The sequence below is a fragment of the Antechinus flavipes genome, chromosome 3, assembly GCF_016432865.1.
Source record: "Antechinus flavipes isolate AdamAnt ecotype Samford, QLD, Australia chromosome 3, AdamAnt_v2, whole genome shotgun sequence".
Classification (NCBI taxonomy): domain Eukaryota; kingdom Metazoa; phylum Chordata; class Mammalia; order Dasyuromorphia; family Dasyuridae; genus Antechinus; species Antechinus flavipes.
The window spans coordinates 581,740,498-581,759,729 of NC_067400.1; the positions used below are offsets into that span (position 1 = coordinate 581,740,498).

At 46.7% G+C, this 19,232-nt stretch overlaps 1 protein-coding gene across 3 annotated transcripts in view; it reads right to left on the reverse strand.

Annotated features, from left to right (window-relative positions):
* Positions 1-17,087: 17,087 nt before the first annotated feature.
* EPHB2 (EPH receptor B2) overlaps positions 17,088-19,232 on the reverse strand; it is a 271,825-nt gene continuing 269,680 nt past the window's right edge. For all 3 annotated transcript variants that reach the window (XM_051988289.1, XM_051988290.1, XM_051988291.1), the window contains exon 16: positions 17,088-19,126. In XM_051988289.1, coding sequence (XP_051844249.1) covers positions 19,018-19,126 — 109 coding nt within the window. In that variant the 3' untranslated portion in view covers positions 17,088-19,017. The remainder of the gene's footprint in view (positions 19,127-19,232) is intronic.

The following is a 19,232-nucleotide window of genomic DNA, read 5'->3' on the forward strand; positions in this document are numbered from 1 at the left end:
ACCTGAGTACTGGCAAGGGCATCTGCTCTCTGCAGAGCACGAGGCTAGGGGCTGGGGTACTCCATAGATAATGTTTGTGGTGGGGAATGGAAACCGCTGTCAATCATGGCTACCTGGTGTCCTCAGACTGAGGAAAGACCAGTCATCCCATCCTGCCGGTCATTCTCAGAAATGGACAGAACCTGGGGTCTCTCCAGCCATGTCCAGCTGCTAGCTCTGGTCAGGGAACTGAGGCCCGGGGGTCCACAGCTCAGCCAGCCTACAGCTGGGATTCCGGGAGCCCCCAAGGGCCCAGCACTGCCTCTAGATGGCCCAAAGCCCCTCAATAACCCCCTTCCGGACCCATAGGCACAGCTCACCGTTTCCCTTTGAAGACTGCTTCCTCTCTTTTGCTCTCCTAATTAGACTAAATGATTGAGCCCCTTCAACTAGGCCATCATCATGGCCTCCGATGGCTTTGGAGGAGCTTCATGTAAATCTAATTCACTCACACCCTGTGAAATATTCTCTTTGAGAAGGAAGGATGAACAGCTCCAGCAGAGCCCCTCCCCTCGCTAGTGCAGCGGGTGTGTATTTTTCTGTGTTTGTGCAAATGGGTGGTATGTATTATATGTGTATATATATGTATATGAGATATATATGAGTTTATACATACATGTAAGTGTATAAATGCATGATGTATATATTGTGAGTACGTTTGTTTGAATAATCTTTAAAAAATCCATTTCTAGTGGATTCAGGGGTAGCTGAGTATTGCTTAGCTGAGATCATTTTTTAATAGATCTCGCTAATCAACAAGCATTTAAGAACCTACTGTGTGCCAGATACCGTTCTAGGTGACGAAGACACAAAGAAAAGCAAAGACAGTTGGGAGCTCCAAGTTTAATGAGGGGAACAACCCCCAAATGACTATTTACGTATAAGATGTAGCCGGGGCACATGGGAGGTGACCTCAGAGAGAGGTACCAGCTGGGCTGGGGGTCCAGGAAGGCGAGAGTGGAAAGGAGGCTCCCGCAGAAGGTGAGAGTGGAAGGGAAGCTCGGAGGAAGCCAGGCAAGTGAGCAGGGGGAGCAGCCAGGAAAAGACACAGCTCCCATGTGGGGCAGGAATGAAAAGTCTCCCATCCGTATATCAGCATATGTGGGTATATGTTTGTTTATGCGTGTGGATGGGCCCGAAATGTATGTGTTTATGTATGAGTGCCTGGAAGTCTGGGTTTGGGTACGAGGCTGGATATGTGTTTGAGAGAGTGTGTGTGGGGCCATTCTGTGTGAGTCCAAGATGAGGCGGGGAGAGGAGGCCGGGCAGTGAGCAGACTTCAAAGGGACTCTGGCTGCTGCCTCGGGTGTCTTAGTAATGAGGCGCAGGAGGACAGGGGAGGCAGCAGGGCCCCCTTTGAAGTCTTCCTGTCCTGCTCCCCTGGGCTCCAGCGCTGGGGGGAAATGGGGCATTGGCAGCTGAGCCAGGGAGGGGGACTGGGTCCTAGAGCACCCCAGTTCGTGTGGGGGAGGGAGGCAAGAGGGACAGGGACCAAGGTGGGAGAATGAGAGGAGCCTCAGGACTGGGCAGGCCCAAGAAGTGCTTCCTCCTTGAAGTGTGCTCCTACTCCAGTGGACTCCGTTCAATTTCTGGGAAAGAGGAGTCTTCTGGCTCTTTTGAGTCACCAGGGATGAGTGAATAGGAGGCTTAGGACCGTGGGATTTAGAGCCGTAGGAAGAGAGCATGGTTCTAGGGAGCAAGGGCTGGATTTGATGTTGGAGGACCTATCCATCTCTGTTCTAAGCAGTATGATCTTGTGGATAATTGTTCAGTCTCTCTGAGACTCAGTTTCTCTGTATGTAAAATGAAAGAGTGCGGATTAAATGCTCTGCGATGGTACTTCCAGCATTAAATCTGTGATCTGATCTCACTTCTTCGAACAGATGAGGAAACTGAGGCCCTAAGGAGGAAATGACTTGATCAATGTCAAACAGCTAGCAAGATCTTTGATCAAAGAAACTTAGGAGGAGAAATTAGGAGCAATGAGGCAGATTTCAGTCTGAAATAAGGAAAACCTTCCTAAGAGTGAAAGTTGTCAATGAGCCAAATGGGCTGCCTCGGAGTAGTGAGCTCCCTGTCATTGGAGATATTAAACCACTTAGTAATGTTACAGAGAGATTTCAGCTCACCTGGGATTTGGATTAGAGGATCTGCTGTGGTGGGCAACAAGAGAGATTGGGAATCTGGAAGACCTGATTTCAATTTCCTTTGTTGTTGTTGTCCCCGTCCTGTCCGACTCTTCATGATCCCATTTGGAGTTTTCTTGGCAAAGACACTGGAATGGTTTGCCATTTTCTTCTCCAGATCATATTACAGATGAGGAAACTGAGGCAAACTGAGTTAAGTGACTTGCTCAGGGTAACAGTAAGCATTAAGGCACATTTAAACTAGGGTCTTTTTGACTGGCACTTTGGGTACCATGGTTCCACCTAGTGGTCCTAACTATAAGGAATAGTTGATTATTATTATTCATCTTTTCTGTGTCTTAGAGTGTATCATTTGCAAGGCTGAGCCTCTCTATTATTCACTGGAGCATAAGAAGCCAAGAACTAAGGAAAGATAAAGTGGGATTGGGGTGGGGGGCGGGGTTCCCTGCCCTGGGGGAGGAAAGATCAGTGTGAAGTCGGTCAGGAGAGAGGAAAGCAGGATGGGGTTAGAAGGAATGAAGTCCTAGAGAAAATGGGGGATCAGCGAGGCAGAGTCTGAGTGCCGCCTCGGGCAGGGTGTGGGAGTAGGATTCGGGAGCTACTGATAGTGCCCCTTTGGTAGTGTGGCCCTCTTGGAGCATCCGCTTGGGATGCCGGGAGGAAGAGGTGATTTCTCTGAGAAAAGGGGCTGGGCTGGGCAGAGGGGGGTCTCAGTTGGTACAGAATGAATAGCCTGGTGGGCCGATCCTGTGCCAGAGAAAGACATGGCAGGAGGATGAGGGCTATTGGAAAGGGAGGGAAGGGGATGAGGTCCATTGGAAGGTGAGGGAGGGGGATGAGGGCTATTGGAAAGGGAGGGAAGGGGATGAGGTCCATTGGAAGGTGAGGGAGGAGGATGAGGTGAACTGAGCTTGGGGGGCACAGAATATAGAAAAGCAACAGGCGGGTGCTTAGAACATTTGTGAGTCTTTTATTTATCCTGTGTGGACATGTGCAGTCAGTTTCCCTTACTCTCAACTTCCTCATTTTTAAAATGAGGAGGTTGGATGGCTTGGATGCCCTCCCAGGTCCTTCTTGATCTATGATTCCATGATTTACGAAAGACATAGTACCAGCTGACAAGTACACAATAGGTTTCAAAAGTCTTGGCGTTGTTTAATGCCCTTACAATGTCATCCATACATTATCTCACCTTAATGTCACAAGAGCCCCGTAAGGGAGGCTCCGCAGATATCCTGCCAGCCTCTGCTTTGAGACCTTTCAGGGTGGACAACTTACCACCTCTTGAGACAGCCCATTCAATTAGACTCAGAGCCAGGGTTCAAATCCAGCTCAGATTCTTAGTAACTTATAACCTTTGGTAAGTCTCCTCTGCAATGTCATTTCCTCACCTGTAAACTATGATAATAATAGCACCTCTTTACAGGTTTGTTGTAAAGATCAAATGAACTACAATATAGAAAAAAAAAAAAAAAACAAGAACCTTAAAACCCTATTTAAATGTCAGCATTTTTAGAGCACCGGCCCTGGAGTCAGGAGGACCTGAGTTCAAATCGGTCTCAGACACTTACACTTCCTAGCTGTGTGACCTGGGCAAGTCACTTAACCTCAATTGCTTCAGCAAAATAAATAAATAAATGTCAGCATTTTAATTCTATAAATAGCTTAGCAAAATGCCAGGCACGTAGTAGGCACTAAAAGAATGCCTGACGATTATAAATTGCTTCGGATTACTACAGTGTACATGTACAGTAAAACATGTCTCCTGAGTTGAACCGTTTTGGATTTTATAACTCTTCTGTGTATTTGCAATTTCTGATCTGTGTTTATTCTATGAGCTGACCAGTTCACATTTCAGGAGTTAATATCCTGGAAAGTTACAATCTGAAAAAACCTTGACCAGGATATACTGGTAAATGTTTAACAACCAGCTCTCTGTAAAAAAAAGAATAAATGTACTGCCTGCTTTTCAGTGAAAAATAAATTAACATTTTCTCCATCGCTTTTTTAAGTCTAGTCAATCAACATAACAATAAACCAAGCTCTGATGTGGAGCATTTGCCCATTTCTGGGGTGTAAATGCTCACTCTGAATTTTTTTTCTTTTTTTGGTGAAGCAGTTAGGGTTAAATGACTTGCTTCGGTCACATAGCTATGTCAAGTGTTTGTGCTCTATCCACTGCTCTACCTAGCTGCCCCCACACTGAGTATTTAACAATTAGCTCTTGAGAGCCAGTTTAAGCTGGTTCCAGCATGCTTTGCTCTTGCTAGGCTCCAATATTGTGATGAATGACTGTGAAATTTTCTAGAGATAAATGAAAACTTCTGAACCTGGATTCAAAAAATCAATTTCACAAGTACTGAGGAGAAAAATGTGGCAAAACAGTGGTTTCTCTGGGAAAAAAAAGCTGGGGATTTCAATTAATTACAAAGGGCATCTGAGTCAACAGATTTATTTGTTTATATATAAGATTATCATTAAGATTATATGTTATAATATATTAATGTAATATATGATATATTACACATATATGCTATATATATGTATATATATATTATTGCCAGGGGAAGATCATGTTATTATCTGGGGCTGCATGGAGAAGCATAGCTTCTGAGAGAAAGGAGCTAAGAGTCTTCTTCCCTTAAGTGGGCTACATCTTAAGTAATAGATTTGGTTTTGAGCTCCCTAATTTTAAAAGGATGCTGATAGAGAACACTGTGAGGAAGATCAACTACCAGGAGTGTCTTAGGAGTGCGGAGGCAGCCAGGCTACTGGACGAAGGGAAGACTTTCCACCGAAGACCACATCTGGGCACCCTAAGCTCTTAGTTCTTGCCTCCACCTGAAGTTTACACCGTGCATCTGCCCAAAGTCGCTCTACCTGGAATGCCCTCCCTCCTCACCTCATAGGTTCTTTTAATACTGTACAAGTACCACTTACACTGTGAAGTCTCATGCCTACTAGGGCTTCCCTTTCAAAAAAGTTTGCATTTATTTTGTGTGAACTTTTTTTTAAATTAATACTTTTTAAAATTTAATTTTAAAATTATTTTTATTTATTTAATTTGTTTTAATTTAATATAATTATTTTTAATTTAATTAATTAATTAATACTTCATGTACATGTTCTTTCTCCCCCAATGGACTTGGAGGTCAAGGACTATTTCCCTTTTGTCACTGTTTGCCCATAGTGTCTGCTTACAGGAGGTGCTTGCTTGACTGAACGTTCTTCTACCACATCCCACTGGAATCTTGGGGGGAGTCTTTTGGTCCAAAGAACTGAATTGGGTACCAAAGTTAGGACTTTCCTTACAGTTGCAGGCTGGCATTTCTAAACTTCCAGGCCCTCATCCGACCTCACTTTCTAACAAGAACCATAGGATTTGAGCCCTCCCAGATATGAGTTGGCCAGGAGCCTCACTGCAAGGAGGAGAAACTGAGGCCCCAGTGGAAAATGGTTGGCCCAACGTCACTGCCTGTTACTGGGAAAGGCTGGTTCAGAACTCAGCTTCTGAGTCTCAGTCCAAGCATCTGTCCCTGGTTGGTTTTGCATTTCAACGAAAGGAAGGGTCCTGGGTCCGGAGCTAGGAGACAGCTGTGTGACCTTGGACAGAGCCCTTTCCTCCTCGCCTCAGTTTCGCTGAGTTGGGCACTCGGACTAGATTTTTGTTTGAAGCTCTTTTAGCTTCTAGCACCCCTGGTTCTAAATCTAGGGCTGAGCTCAGGCTCGGGCTGTTGGGAGAGCGGTTCAGGCCCTGCTGACTCCTGGGATGAGGGAGTTTATGGCTGGGTGGAGGGCGGGAAGGACAGCTGGTCTCCCAGGGAACCAGAGCCCAGAGGGGATTGTGTGGGCTGGGGTCACCAGGAGAGCATTGTGGAAATGAGGGCCCCAGGGAGCTAGGTCTGGGGAAGAGAGGAGGGGGGGACGCATCAAAGCAAGGGGGGGTCACAAGGGTCTTTGGGAAGGGGTTACCATAGCAACCCCGAGGCCTCTGCAGGATGGAAAAGCACCAGCCTGTGAGAATGAGCTTTGTGGCAAGAACACGGATGGATGCATTGGCGTTTAAAAATCGAGATTTCAATGGGGAGTGCTGTGAGCAGGGTCCACGGGCAGGAGATGCTTATTAAAGGGGCCCCAGACACAGAGACAGAGTAGGTGAGGAGAGGCTGGATGTGGGCACCCCCCCTGGTTGGGGGAAGGGCAAATGTTGCCCTTGGGCTTGGGCATTCTGAGGATGAACCCCAATTCTGCCACTCACTCGCTGTGTGACCTTGGTAAATCACTCTGTGAGCCTCATTTTCCTTATTTGTAAAATGAACAAATCGTGTCTAAGGTCCCTCTTAAAACATTCCATGTTTTAAGGTCAATCAATAAAGGAATCAATCAGTAAAGCATTTACTAATGCTTACTAAACTCGAGGACACTGTTCTAGGCTCTTGGGGACACCAGATAAAGAAGGAATCAATCTGTATTCTGGAGAAATTGATACTCTGATAGAGGAGACCAGGTTCCCTTCAGCTATGACCTTGTGTAATTCCCTCTCATATGGGAGGGAGCCGACCTGTCTCACCGGAAAGGATGATTCGGGCCTCCCAATTTGGCAAGGAGGACATTTGCCGCTCTGTTTTGTCTCCAATTCCATCAATTCTGCTCTTTCTAAGTTTTGGGGTCTTTTCACTGAAAGTGAGTTTCATTCCTGTCCAAGTTGCTTCCTATCTGCCTTGTACCTTACCCTAAATATGGGGATGTGGACTTTTGGAAAGTCACTTGTCCCCTGCATTTCAATTTCCTAAATGACCTCTCGTTTCCTTTCCAGTTATAACCCCTGACCTTTTGCTTCCATTTTAATTTATTTTTCTTCTGAACCTAAATATCAAAACCAACAAATATTTTTTTATACATAGCACATGATCTGGCATATAGTAGGTGCTTAATAAATGTTTATTAATCAATTACATTTTGGAACAAAAGGAGTGTTTTTGAAACTTTATGGGCAGTTTTCTCTTTAAAACTGCAGCAAATTAAGCATGTAACTTTCAGAATCGCCTTACTTATTTGGGATTCATGCTGGCTTTTTTTGTTTTCTTTCTTTTAGGGGGGAGGGGAGGTTAAGGGCAATTCTATCCTCAGTCTGTCTTTTCCTTTTTACTTTCCCTCTTCAATTGAAAAGAAACCCAAACCAAAACCATGTAATGATCTATGACCTTTTAACCTTCAGCCTTAAAAGTGAAAGTCTCAGGTCAGGATCGGTGATACTCAGCACAGATGGTCTTCAAAATAGATGTCCCTTAATTCTTAGACTCAGAAGCCCTGAGTTCAGATCTTCCCACTTACTAGTCATGGGAATACATCCAAATAGCTTCACCTCTTTGGGCCGCAGCTCTCCCCTCTGTAAAATGGGGTCGATAATTCTTGTGTTGCCTTCCTCACACAATTGTTGTGAAGAATTTACTTAACAAGCTGGAGAAACACGACCAGTTCGAACTACTAATAAACATTGCCATTTATATAGCACTTTAAGGTTTATAAAGCAATTTCTTTACAATTGTGTGAGGTAGGGGCATATGGATAATCAACCTCATTTTACAGATAAGGAAACTGAGGAGGGCTGAGGGAATTTGCCAAGGCTGCAGAGGGAGTAAATAACCAATAAAATGCCAGTGCCACAGAGAGCTAGATGAGAAAGGAATCTTAGAGATTGTTATTGAGACCATATTTTTTAGATGAGGAAAGAACTTCATCAAGATGGGGCGATAACGGAAGGTCACCCAGATAATCATCATTAGGATTGGGGCTGACCCCTAGGTTCCTGTGGCACTCAATCATCTCCCCACCTTCTTCCCAATCAGCTCTCTAGGACTTTTCTTCTGAAAGGAGGCGCTGTGTGGTTCTGGACGGCCTTAGTCTTCCCTGGCACACTTGTGTCCTGGTCTGACCACTTGTAGGTGTCCAGCCGGAGCCCTGGGGAGCTGCTGCAGAAGCCTCTCTGAACATCTGGAACAGCTGCAAACTCCCCTCAGCTGCCCTATCGTTCCCTAGCCCAGCCCACCCCATTCCTGTGGACTTTAGGCAGAATTAGAATCCAGACCCCCACAGATGGGGGAGGGGGGACCTTGTTCAACCCCCCACCAAAAAGAGAGCTCCTCTACCATGTGGCTGCAAATGGTGTCTCCTTAAGGCTCACCAGGGATGGGGAACTTTCTACCAACCAAGACAGCCCATTCCACTTGGGGCCAACTCTCATTGTTAGGAAGTTCCTCCCTACAGGAAATGGAAATCTGGCTCTTTACAACATCTACCCATTGCTCCTGCCCTCTGGGGACAAGCAGAGGGAAATCAGCTCTCTTCCAAAATGGTGTTTCAGTGTTAGAAAAGCTCTCCCTCTCTCCTTCTATCTGTCTTTCTCCCCCTCCCTTTCTCCCTCTCTCCATTTCTCAGTCTTTCTCACTATCTCTCTCCATTTCCCCTCTTCATTTCTCTGTCTCCATCTCTCTCTCCCTTTCTCCATCTCCCTCTCTTTTCCTCCACCCCTCCTTTCTCCCCTCTCTCTTTCTCCTTCCTCCCCCCTCTCTTTGTCTGTTTCATCTCTCTCTTTTTCCCTCCCTTCCTCCCTCTCTTTCTCTCTCTCTCCCCCACCCCCCTATTTCCTTGTCTGTCTCTCACTGTCTCTCTCCATTTCCCCTCTTCATTTCTCTGTCTCCATCTCTGTTTCTCTGTCTCTCCCTATCATTCCCTCTTCCTTTCTCCATCTCCCTCTCTCTTTTCCTCTACCCCTCTCTCTTTCTCCTCCCCCTCCCCCATCTCTTTGTCTGCTTCATCTCTCTCTGTCTCTCTCTCTCTCTCACGAACTAAAGTCTCTTCTGTCCTTTGATGGCTCCCGGCCTCATCTGTTCTCCATCCTCCCCCCATCCCCATGGAGCTCCTTTGATGGAGTCGGCATCTTTCTCTGCGACACTGACCCACTGGGTCATGGAGCTGTTTGTCTTCCCGGTGGCCAGCCGGTCCCCGGAGCTTCCTCCTGGGTGGGCTCTTGAGGTCAGAGGGCCCTTCTGAAGCCCTGGGCCTCCGCCCCGCGCACACCCAGGGCAAAGTCCAATATCAGGTTTCCAAAGGGAAGCCTCTTTTCTTTTCTCCTGCCTGGGAAACTGCCCCCTTCCGACGTCCCACTAACCCACGTCCAAGTGGGCTCAGCTCTTTCCCTAGAACTAGCCCCTGGCCTTCTCCTGCGCCCTCCCTCTTGCTCCCAAACCTCGGGCCTCAATCCCTCATGTGTGCCCTCGGGATGTGTGGGAGTCTCTGCAAGAATGGGACAGTGGGGGGAGAGAGAGGGGCCTTCTCAGGGGCCACCTTCTTGGAGACTCCTTTCCACATCCTTCGTCTCACTAATACGCTCTCCCTCTTGGGACCATTTAGTATTAATTTCTATGTATTGTGGATATATTTGTGTCACAAATGAACATAAGGTTCCTGAGGACAGGGATTCCATCATTTTGGTTTTGCATCCCAAGTACCTGGCATACAGCAGGTGCTTAAGAAATGCTTGTTGATTGAGGGATCGAATAAGGGTTTGTGGAATTGAACCGACATAGGCTTTGCTTCCCCCTAAATTCTAACACTTGAAAAGGTGTTCCACTTAAGAGGGAGAAGACCCGGCTTTGAATTTGAACTCTGACACTTAATTAAATTGCTGAGCTCTGTTTGCCTCAGTTTCCTCATCTGTAAAGTGAGCTGGAAAAGGAAATGGTAAATCACTTCATTATCTCTGAAAACCACAATCTCTCTGTCTTTCCCTATCATTCCCTCTTCCTTTCTCCATCTCCCTCTCTCTTTTCCTCTATCCCTCTCTCTCTTCTTCCTCCCCCATCTCTTTGTCTGCTCCATGTCTCTCTCTGTCTCTCACGAACTGAAGTCTCTTCTGCCCTTTGATGGCTCCCGGCCTCATCTGCTCTCCATCCTCCCCCTGTCCCCATGGAGCTCCTTTGATGGAGTCTGCATCTTTCTCTGCGACACTGACCCACTGGGTCATGGAGCTGTTTGTCATGAAGAGGTGTTCACAACTGAAACGACTGAACAAGAACCAAAAAAGAGGCCGTCCGATACTTCTTCCAAAAGATAAGAAAGAAGGGATTAGCATTTGTGTAGCACTTCCTATATTAAAACAAGTGGGTGCTATAATTATCTTCATTTTACAAATGAGGAAACTGAGTCAGGCAGATATCCAATTCTCCATGATCCCATTTGGGGTTTTCTGGCAAAGATACTGGTGTGATTTGCCATTTCCTTCTCTAACTCATTTTTACAGATGAGGAAACTGAGGCAGACAAGATAAAGTGACTTGCCCAGGAGTCTGAGGCCAGATTTGAACTCAGGGCTCCCTGATTCTAAGCTTGATGTTCTATTCATTGTGCCATCTTCAAATATCCCTAATATTGTTCAAATCCCAAAGAGATATGGGAACTTTTGAAAACCATGTGTCCTTGATGTACCTTCAAATGCCCTCAGACAGCTATTGTGTCTTCCTCAATTTGGACCAAGCACTCCCAGGTCCTGTTGAGCCCATCCTTCCATGACATTCATGGTCTCTAACCTTCACCATCCTGCCCTTCATCTTTTGGATGCCTCCCAGCTTATTGACAGTCCCGGGACTGAACACAAGCCTGCAGAGATTCCTGAGCATCTCTGGGCACTACCAGGTCAGGGGGCAGAGCAGCAGTTACCTACTGGATCTGGGCACTACCCTTTCTAATTGTAGCCTGAGTTGATTATTCAAACCCCAGATGTTCAGCCATTAAAAAGTCATATTTCTTGCCCTACAGAAGCTGGAAATGTGGGGCCTATCCCAGACTCAGGATCACAAAATCTAGAGCAGGAAAAGGAACTTTAGATACCATTTAGTGCAAGCCATCCATTTTTCAGATGGATAAACTGAGGCCAAAAGGAGTCCAAATGGACTCTAATACACTTTTCCTGCATCCACACTCAGTAGTCTTTCCATTCTGTCATGTAGCTGCCTTTGGGACCTGATGAGTAACCCTAAGAAGACCAGCTTCCAAGCACTCAGATCTTAAGGACTCAAATTGCCCAAGAGAATGTCAGTTAGGTATCGGATTCTGAGGCAAGCCCCCAGCCCTGGCTGGGCTGCAAGCTGGACAAACATTTACCCCGTTCCCTGCCCTCGGTACCCTGTGGGGTTTCAAAGAAGGCTGGGACAGAGCCTTCTTTAGATGGATGGAGGACAAAACATCCCCCCTCAGTTTTTTCCCTTCTGGCTTCAGATCTTTCATCTGTGGTCCTGCTATATTGAGGAGAAGGGGTCCCCTCCCTTATTAGACTCTAAGCTCTTTGAAGCTGAACCCAATTTCCATTTATTTTTAGATCTCATCCAATGACCAGAGTAGTGCTCTGTATCTGATAGGGACTATAAGCAATAATAATACCAGTTAACATGAATGGAATATTTTAAGATTTGCAAAGGACTTTACATGGGTGATCTCAATGAACCCCTATAATAACCCCATGAGGTAGATGCTATTATTGTCCCCATTTTATAGATGAGAAAACTGAGAGTGAGAGCAGTTGCATGATTTACCCATGACTACAACAGTGAACCAGTTTTTCCTTACTCCAAGAGCAATGACCTATTATTTTATAGTACTTATTCACCACAGAAAATATTCAAATAAATGAGAGACACCCTCCAGATGTCCAAAGCACTTGTCTCGCAATGCCCTTGGCTTTGATACTTGACATATGGAGAAATGAGAATCAAGAAAGCCCAAGGTCAGATAACAAATATTAAAGCATCTCACAGGAGGCCTTTTCTGGTTCCCTGGAGCAGCCTGCCCTTCCATTGTCTTCATAAAAATCAGTATTGTATATATATATATATATATATATATATATATATATATATATATACATACATATATGTATATATAAAATTTGCTGAGGTAATTGGAGTTAAGTGACTTGCCCAGGGTCAAACAGCTAAGAAATGCTAAGTGTCTGAGGCCAGATTTGAACTCAGATCCTCCTGACTTCAGGGCTGGTGCTCTATCCACTGTGCCATCTAGCTGCCCCAGTATATTTAAAACAAAATAAACATCTACGTATATGCATATGTTCCAGGTACTGTGTTAAGTGCTTTTTAAAATTATTATTTCGGTTACCAGCATCCAGAGAGAGAACTATGGAAAATGAATGAACATAAATATATTTACTCCTCCCTCCCCTTTTTCTTTTTCTTTTTTTTTCTTTTGTTCTTTTCCCTGATTTTTTCTCTGATTTTTCTCTCCCAACATGATTCATAAAGAAATACATATTAAGGGGCAGCTAGGTGGCACTGAAGAGCACCAACCCTGAAGTCAGGAGGACCTGAGTTCAAATGTGACCTCAGACACTTAACAAGTCCTAGCAGTGTGACCCTGGGCAAGTCACTTAACCCCAATTGCCTCAGGAAAAAAAAAGCATATTAAAAATTAATGTACATGTACACATATAACCAGAAAAAAAGAAATAAAAAATAAATTATTTCATTTGATCCTCATTACAACTTTTTAAGATAAGTACTATTATTATACCAATTTTACAGTTGTGGAAACTGAGGCAGACTGAAGGTGAATGACTTGCTGAGAGTCACAAAGCTAGTGGGTCTGAGGCTGGATTTGACCTCAGGTTTTCCCAACTGCTAAGGCTGGGTCTCTGTCCAATATACTACAATGCCTCTCAAGAACAGATGAAGAAGAGGTTCAAACAAAGGCCATCAAGATGGGGAGCAGAAGAGAAAGGACACTGTATTGCAAAACCTTGAAATGTTAATTTAGCCTGGAAAAGAGATGGCCCAGTTTCCTAGAACCACTGCCTCCAAGTATTTGAAGGGCGAGTCTACGGAAGAGAAGTCAGACATTCTGCTTGGTGCCAGAGGGGCAAGGTGGGAGAATTGGGGAGGGGGCTCTGTGGAGATGTGGAACTGTTCAAGGATGTCCCACCCTCCAAGACCCCATTTGGGGTCTTCTTAGCAGAGATGCCGGAGTGGCTTGCCATTTCTTTTTCTAGCTTATTTTATGGATGAGGAAACTGAGGTGGACCAAGTGACATGTCCAGGATCACACAGCTTGTAGGTATCTGAGATCACATTTGAATTCCTGTCTGCCTGACCCCAGGTCCAGCACTCTCTCCACTGTTCCTGTCATTCTGAATTGTGGCAGGAGTATGGAGGTCCTGGAGTCCCTCTCTACAGCAGGGGGATAATTATACCTGTTCTATCTGCTTGCCAGGTTGTGGTAAGGAAACTTCTCTGTCAAGTTTGGGGTGTTAGAGGAACGGAAAGGGTTAGTGCATTTTGGGGCCCATGGTAAGACAGGAACATGGCTCCTGCTGCCTCCCTTGTGAAGCTGTTGGGAGGAAAAGGTTTCCTGGTGTAGGAGGAGGAGGCTGGAGATGCTGAGGGGCTCCCAGCCTGCTCCTGCTCCTATCTGCCCTCACTCCCCCCACAGACTCCGGAGGCACTTTCTCCTCTTTCCTCTCAAGTCCCCGGAGGGGTTCAGCTTCTCTCCCTCTCCTGCCTCGTCTCTCCCCACTCCCATCCACTCTTGTCTCCACTGCCAAGTTCTTCTACAATCTGGATCCCATCACTCCCCCTCCTTTCCTCCAGGCCCCACGCAAGGAGCTCCCAAGGGTCCCCGTTGCATCCAGGATCTAATAGGAAGTCTTCTGCCATAGCTTAAACTCTTCACAACCTGCTCCTGGCCCACCCTAACAGGCCTCCAGCTCCTTCCTCCCCGTCTGCAGCTCCACACGCTCTCCAACTATACTGCCCTACCTATAGGTGCTCCAACACAACGCGAGGCCTCCCGACTCTGGGCCTTTCCCTGCTTGTCTCCTATGCCTGGGTGTCCTCCCCTCCTCTTCCTGTCTCCCAGCTTCCTTCCAGGCTCAGCTCCAATGCTGCATCTCACAGGAGGCCTTTTCTGGTTCCCCGGAGCAGCCTGCCCCTTCCAGATTGTCTTCATAAAAATCAGTATTGTATATACTCAGACTGCACTGTTTGTTCTCTTGGAATATATATTTTCCTTGAAAGCAAGGACTTAAAAATTTTTAGTTATATCCCTAGCACTTAACCCAAACTTTGGCCCTTAGTAAGTGGCTAATACTTGCTTATTTTTGGTTGTTGACATTGTTTTTTATTACTACTGTAGATGAGCTCTGACATTCTCTCTCAGTTCTGACATCCCATGTTCTAAAGGCCCTCCCAGCTCTGACATCCCATATTCTAAGGGCCCTCCCAGCTCTGACATCCTGAATTCTAAGGGTCCTCCCAGCTCTGACCTCCTGGGTTCTAAGGGCCCTCCCAGCTCTGCCCTCCTGAGTTCTAAGGGCCCTCCCGGCTCTGACATCCTGGGTTTTAAGGGCCCTCCCAGCTCTGACATCCTGAATTCTAAGGGTCCTCCCAGCTCTGACCTCCTGGGTTCTAAGGGTCCTCCCAGCTCTGACATCCTGGGTTCTAAGGGCCTCCCAGCTCTGAGACTCTGTGTTCTAAGGGTCCTCCCAGCTCTGACATCGCGGGTTCTAAGGGCCCTCCCAGCTCTGACATTCTATCTCCTAAAGGGACCCTGGGGTGGCGATTTTGTCCCCCAATCAGACACCCCCTGGGGACACTTCCTGAATCTGTACGTCTACCATGGGCATGAGGATGCCTTGCTCTGCTTTACCATTAGAGGGCGTGCCCAAGACAGACAAGACAAGTCACAGGAATCATCTGCAACATCAGGAACCCGAGCTAGCCCAGAGCAGGCTCTGCTGACATTGCAGACTTTTAAGTGGCTGCTGTGCCAGCAGAGGGAAACTTGCCCAGGCCTGGCTTGTCAGTGACTTCTGGGTAATTAGGAAGGATGTTTGGAGACAATTAGAGTAAAAACCTGTACCTCCAGACCAGGAGAAACGATTTGTGGCTGTTTTGAATGAACTATTTAAACACCTCCCCACCAGAGCTCTCCCTTATCCTTCCAGGCTTGTGTCGTATCTTCACCCAGTCCTGTCCCTGTCAGACTGCCCTGCTCACTGGTCCTTTGACACGAAGCTTCCTCTCTTACCTCGAGTGCTTTTGCACAAATGGTCCTCCATATCTGGAACATACTTCAGCTTGTCTCCTGCGCATGAGCCTTCCCGACCCCCTTCGTTCCCCCTCCAGCTATCAGCCCTGTCTTCTTGAAGTTATATTACTTTACACTGGTTTTGTCTTTATTCACCATTGCATAGATGTTGTATTCTCGCAGGAGAATTGCCCTTGATGACAGGGAAAGTTTGGGGATTTTTTGTTTTTAAATCACTGGAGTAGCACGATGCATTGTATATAGTAGGTGATAAATAAGTGGTGATAGAATCTAAATCCCTGGTGATAGGTGTGTGTGTGTGTGTGTGTGTGTGTGTGTGTGTGGTCTCACTAGAATGAGCTTCCTCCTGGGACTGTGGCAATGATATCTGCATAACATTAAGGCCAAGTGGCGTTGATTGGTATATCTCTTTGGGCCCCATTGAGGAAGAGAGGGAGGGAGGAAGAGACTGGGGGTCACAGAAGTCAGTCTGGACGTGGTCATGGGTGTTACCCTTTCCTTGAGCGGGCATCGGCCTGGTACCTAAGGGCAAATGCCAACCATTAGGCATGAAGAATAGTTGAGTTTATCTTGTGGATGACTGAGGGCAGTCAAAAACCCCCATGAGGACAGTTTTTTAAGGATGGTTACCCTAGAACACCCATCTTGGGCAGCTTGCACCACACTGGACAATGCCAGTGAATGTAAACACAGAACACAAGCTCATCTAGGAGCTTAATAAATACTTGTTGAGGGGTTCCAGAGATGCGGCCATAGGCAAATCATGTCATCTCCGACCTGTTTCATCACCTGTAAAGTGAGGATGAGAATACTTCCTGGGGGAAGAGGGGGGCCGGGGCTCCATTTTTACCTCCCATCTCTTTCCTCTGCCTTTGTTCATGTTTTTCACTATGCCAAGAATACCCTCCCTCCCTTTGTTAGCCTGTTTGATTTCTGTTTATCCTTTAAAATCCAATTTAAATGCTTCAGGAGCTTTCTCTGATGAGTCCGCTATTCCTTCTCAGGCTTGACAGAATACATTGTAACCTTGTGATGTAGCTAATGGTGTAGTATTGTCTATGAAAGGAAAGTCCTTGAGGGCAGGGGCTGGATCCCCGGGATGTAGCACAGAACCCAACTTATAGGAAGCACCTAGACTTGCAGGGGTCCTCAAACTTTTTAAATAGGGGCCAGTTCCCTGTCCCTCAGACTATTGGAGGGCCGGACTATAGTAAAAACAAAAACTTTGTTCTGTGGGCCTTTAAATAAAGAAACTTCACAGCCCCGGGTGAGGGGGAGAAACGTCCTCAGCTGCATCTGGCCCGTGGCCGTAGTGTGAGGACCCCTGACTAGAGGATGCTCACTGATTGACGTAACTGTGTTTCTGGGAACTCCATGAGGTCAGGGCACTAGAGCTTAGCTCGACTGTGTATTTTTCAGCACTTCTTTAGTGCAAGATGTTGTATATTCTGGGTGTTGTTGGAAGGCAATCTAAGCTAAATTAAGTATTTTTCACAATGCTGCTTTAGCACAGGATCTTGTATATTCTGGGTGCCAATGGGTATTTGTTGTACTGAACTACTATGAACCAACTGCGGTTGGAAGGAAAGCTAAGCTAAATTAAGTATTTTTCACAGTGCTTTTTTAGTGCAGGACCTTGTATATTCTGGGTGCCAAATGGGTATCTGTTGTGCCGAACTGCAGAGAACCAACTGCGTTTGGAAGGCAAGCGAAGGCCCTTGGCCCAGCTCATCCAACCGCAGGCTCCTGACTTGCACACCTGGGACTTACACAGAACAGGGCTCCGACATGTAACTAACGTGTTTATTCCAGTACCATTCACTATACTTGATTGTTCCATTGAAACATCTGCATTTGCTCCTGGGAGGGACGGAGACCCGGCAGCACCTGGGTCCTGGTCCACGGGCCAGGGACGGCCCCAGGGCCACACGAAGCCTTTCTCTCCGGGCCTCTGGTCCGATCTCAGGCTGGGAGAGACACCCCGGAGAGGGAGCGGCCGTTACCTGCAGAGCCTCCGAGGGACAGGGAATCCCGTCTCATGGGATATCACAGTGAATGACTCAGGTCCTGGCCTCTGACACAGTCTGCTCCGAACTCCTGGGACCCTTCCTCCGGGGGCCTCCGCTATTCTAAACTAGGCTTGCTCTTCTCAGAGCAGTCAAGGGGAATGCTGGTGGCTCTGTCGGACCTTTTCTCGTGGGGGGCCAGTCCCAGAACACTGAACATTAGTGACTATATTTTGCTAGTCAGTCCCGGGTCCTTCTTGCTTCCCTATTCTTACTCCACCTGCTAATTTCCAAATAGGTGGGGCCGGCACTGACCTAATTTCTTTTTCCCATCCAAGGACATTTGTTTAAGTTGTATCTCGGGGCGTAGAGCGATACCTCCTTGCCTGAAAGTCTGCCTGCGTCTCCCCCGCCCCAAGTCCTGCTCAGCCCTGGAGTGGCCTTTGCTTTGGTGACATGGGACAGACCGGGTGGATGGGAACCCTACGGGGTAGTGGAAATCATATGTTAAAAAAATCAGGAAATGGGCACATAAAATCTTGCCCTCGGTATATTGCCTAGTCAATAAGTGTAAATGTCCTCCTGCCAGGAGAAGGACCGAGTCCTTAAAAGATAGGAAACGTCAAAGTGTTACTTCATTGTCATTTAAAAAAAAAACCCCGACAAAACAACCCCAACCCCACAAAATTGGTGTAAACAAACCAAGCAACAGGACAAATCTTCCCCGAAGGCAATCACAGCCAACGCTTTAGCACCAGTCACCGATCTGCTCGCTCCCGGGCCGCGAGGGCGCGCGAGAGAAGGAAGAGGTCATTGGCACATGGTGAAGACCCAACTCCAAATTTTGTGCATGTGATATGTATGAGAAGGTGGTGCCGTAGGGTGAACGGAGATGCCCAGGCAAAGGGGGCTCTCACAAAAGCTGTCTTTTGCAAGAACTGGGCCATTGCTTGTGTACGGTGTCCTCCCCCTTTTGGGGGAAGTAGGGGGGCTGTGCCCATCATCCCCCTGCAAAAACAAAAAAAAGTCTTTCTCTCTCTCATTCTCTCTTTTTTGTTTTCCTTTTTTAGTTTGTTAAAATCTTCAAAGCTGAAGAATTCATCAGTTTGAGTGGGGGCAGGTCCATTCTGGGGGGAATGGCTCCTCAGGCCTCCTGGGCCACCTGCCCCCTTCAGTGTCCCCAAGGGGAAACTGAGGCCTCAGGGAGGGCTGGCTGTCAGTGATGCAAGGGATAGCAGCCTTCTGAGGGAGAAGAGAAGGTACACGTTCACATTCATCTTCCTGAAAGCTTCCCTCTCCTTCTGGTCTAGGTCAAGCAGTACTGGGATCATTCTCTTAGAGGGAGATGAAGAAACGGCGTTTGGTCTCCGACTGGAAAATAAACTAAATGAGCCCTTTTCAAGACTGTCACTGCTGTTCTTCATTCATTATTTGTCCTTTAAAAATAGTTTTATATGGTTTTCCCCAAAATATCATTTTTTCCCCCATTCCCTTTTTTCTTTCTTTTCTTTTTTTTTTTTTTCCCATTGCTTAAATTGTCGGCGTTTCTGATGACTTCTCACTGCTGGAGTGGTTCCACCCATTGCCACTGTCCTCAGAACAGGTGGGTGACTCTGTGGTTGGACATAGGACGCTCAGAAATTGGGACCGGGGCACACAGAGGCAAAGGGGAGCAGGGCCATGAGGAAGAGGAGAGCGAAAGTGGGATGAAGGTCAAACTTCCACCGACTGGATCTGGTTCATTTGCGCTCGCATCACCTGAATACTGTTTAGAATTTTCTTTTGATGACCAGCCAGAGTGACGCCCACACGAAGAATGTCCCTTTGGGGAAGAAACATAAAGACACGTGTTATATAAAGGGGCCAGAAGACTAAAATGTGCCTGTCCACCTTGAGAAGTAAGACTTTCTCCCTCTTCTCCCCACTCA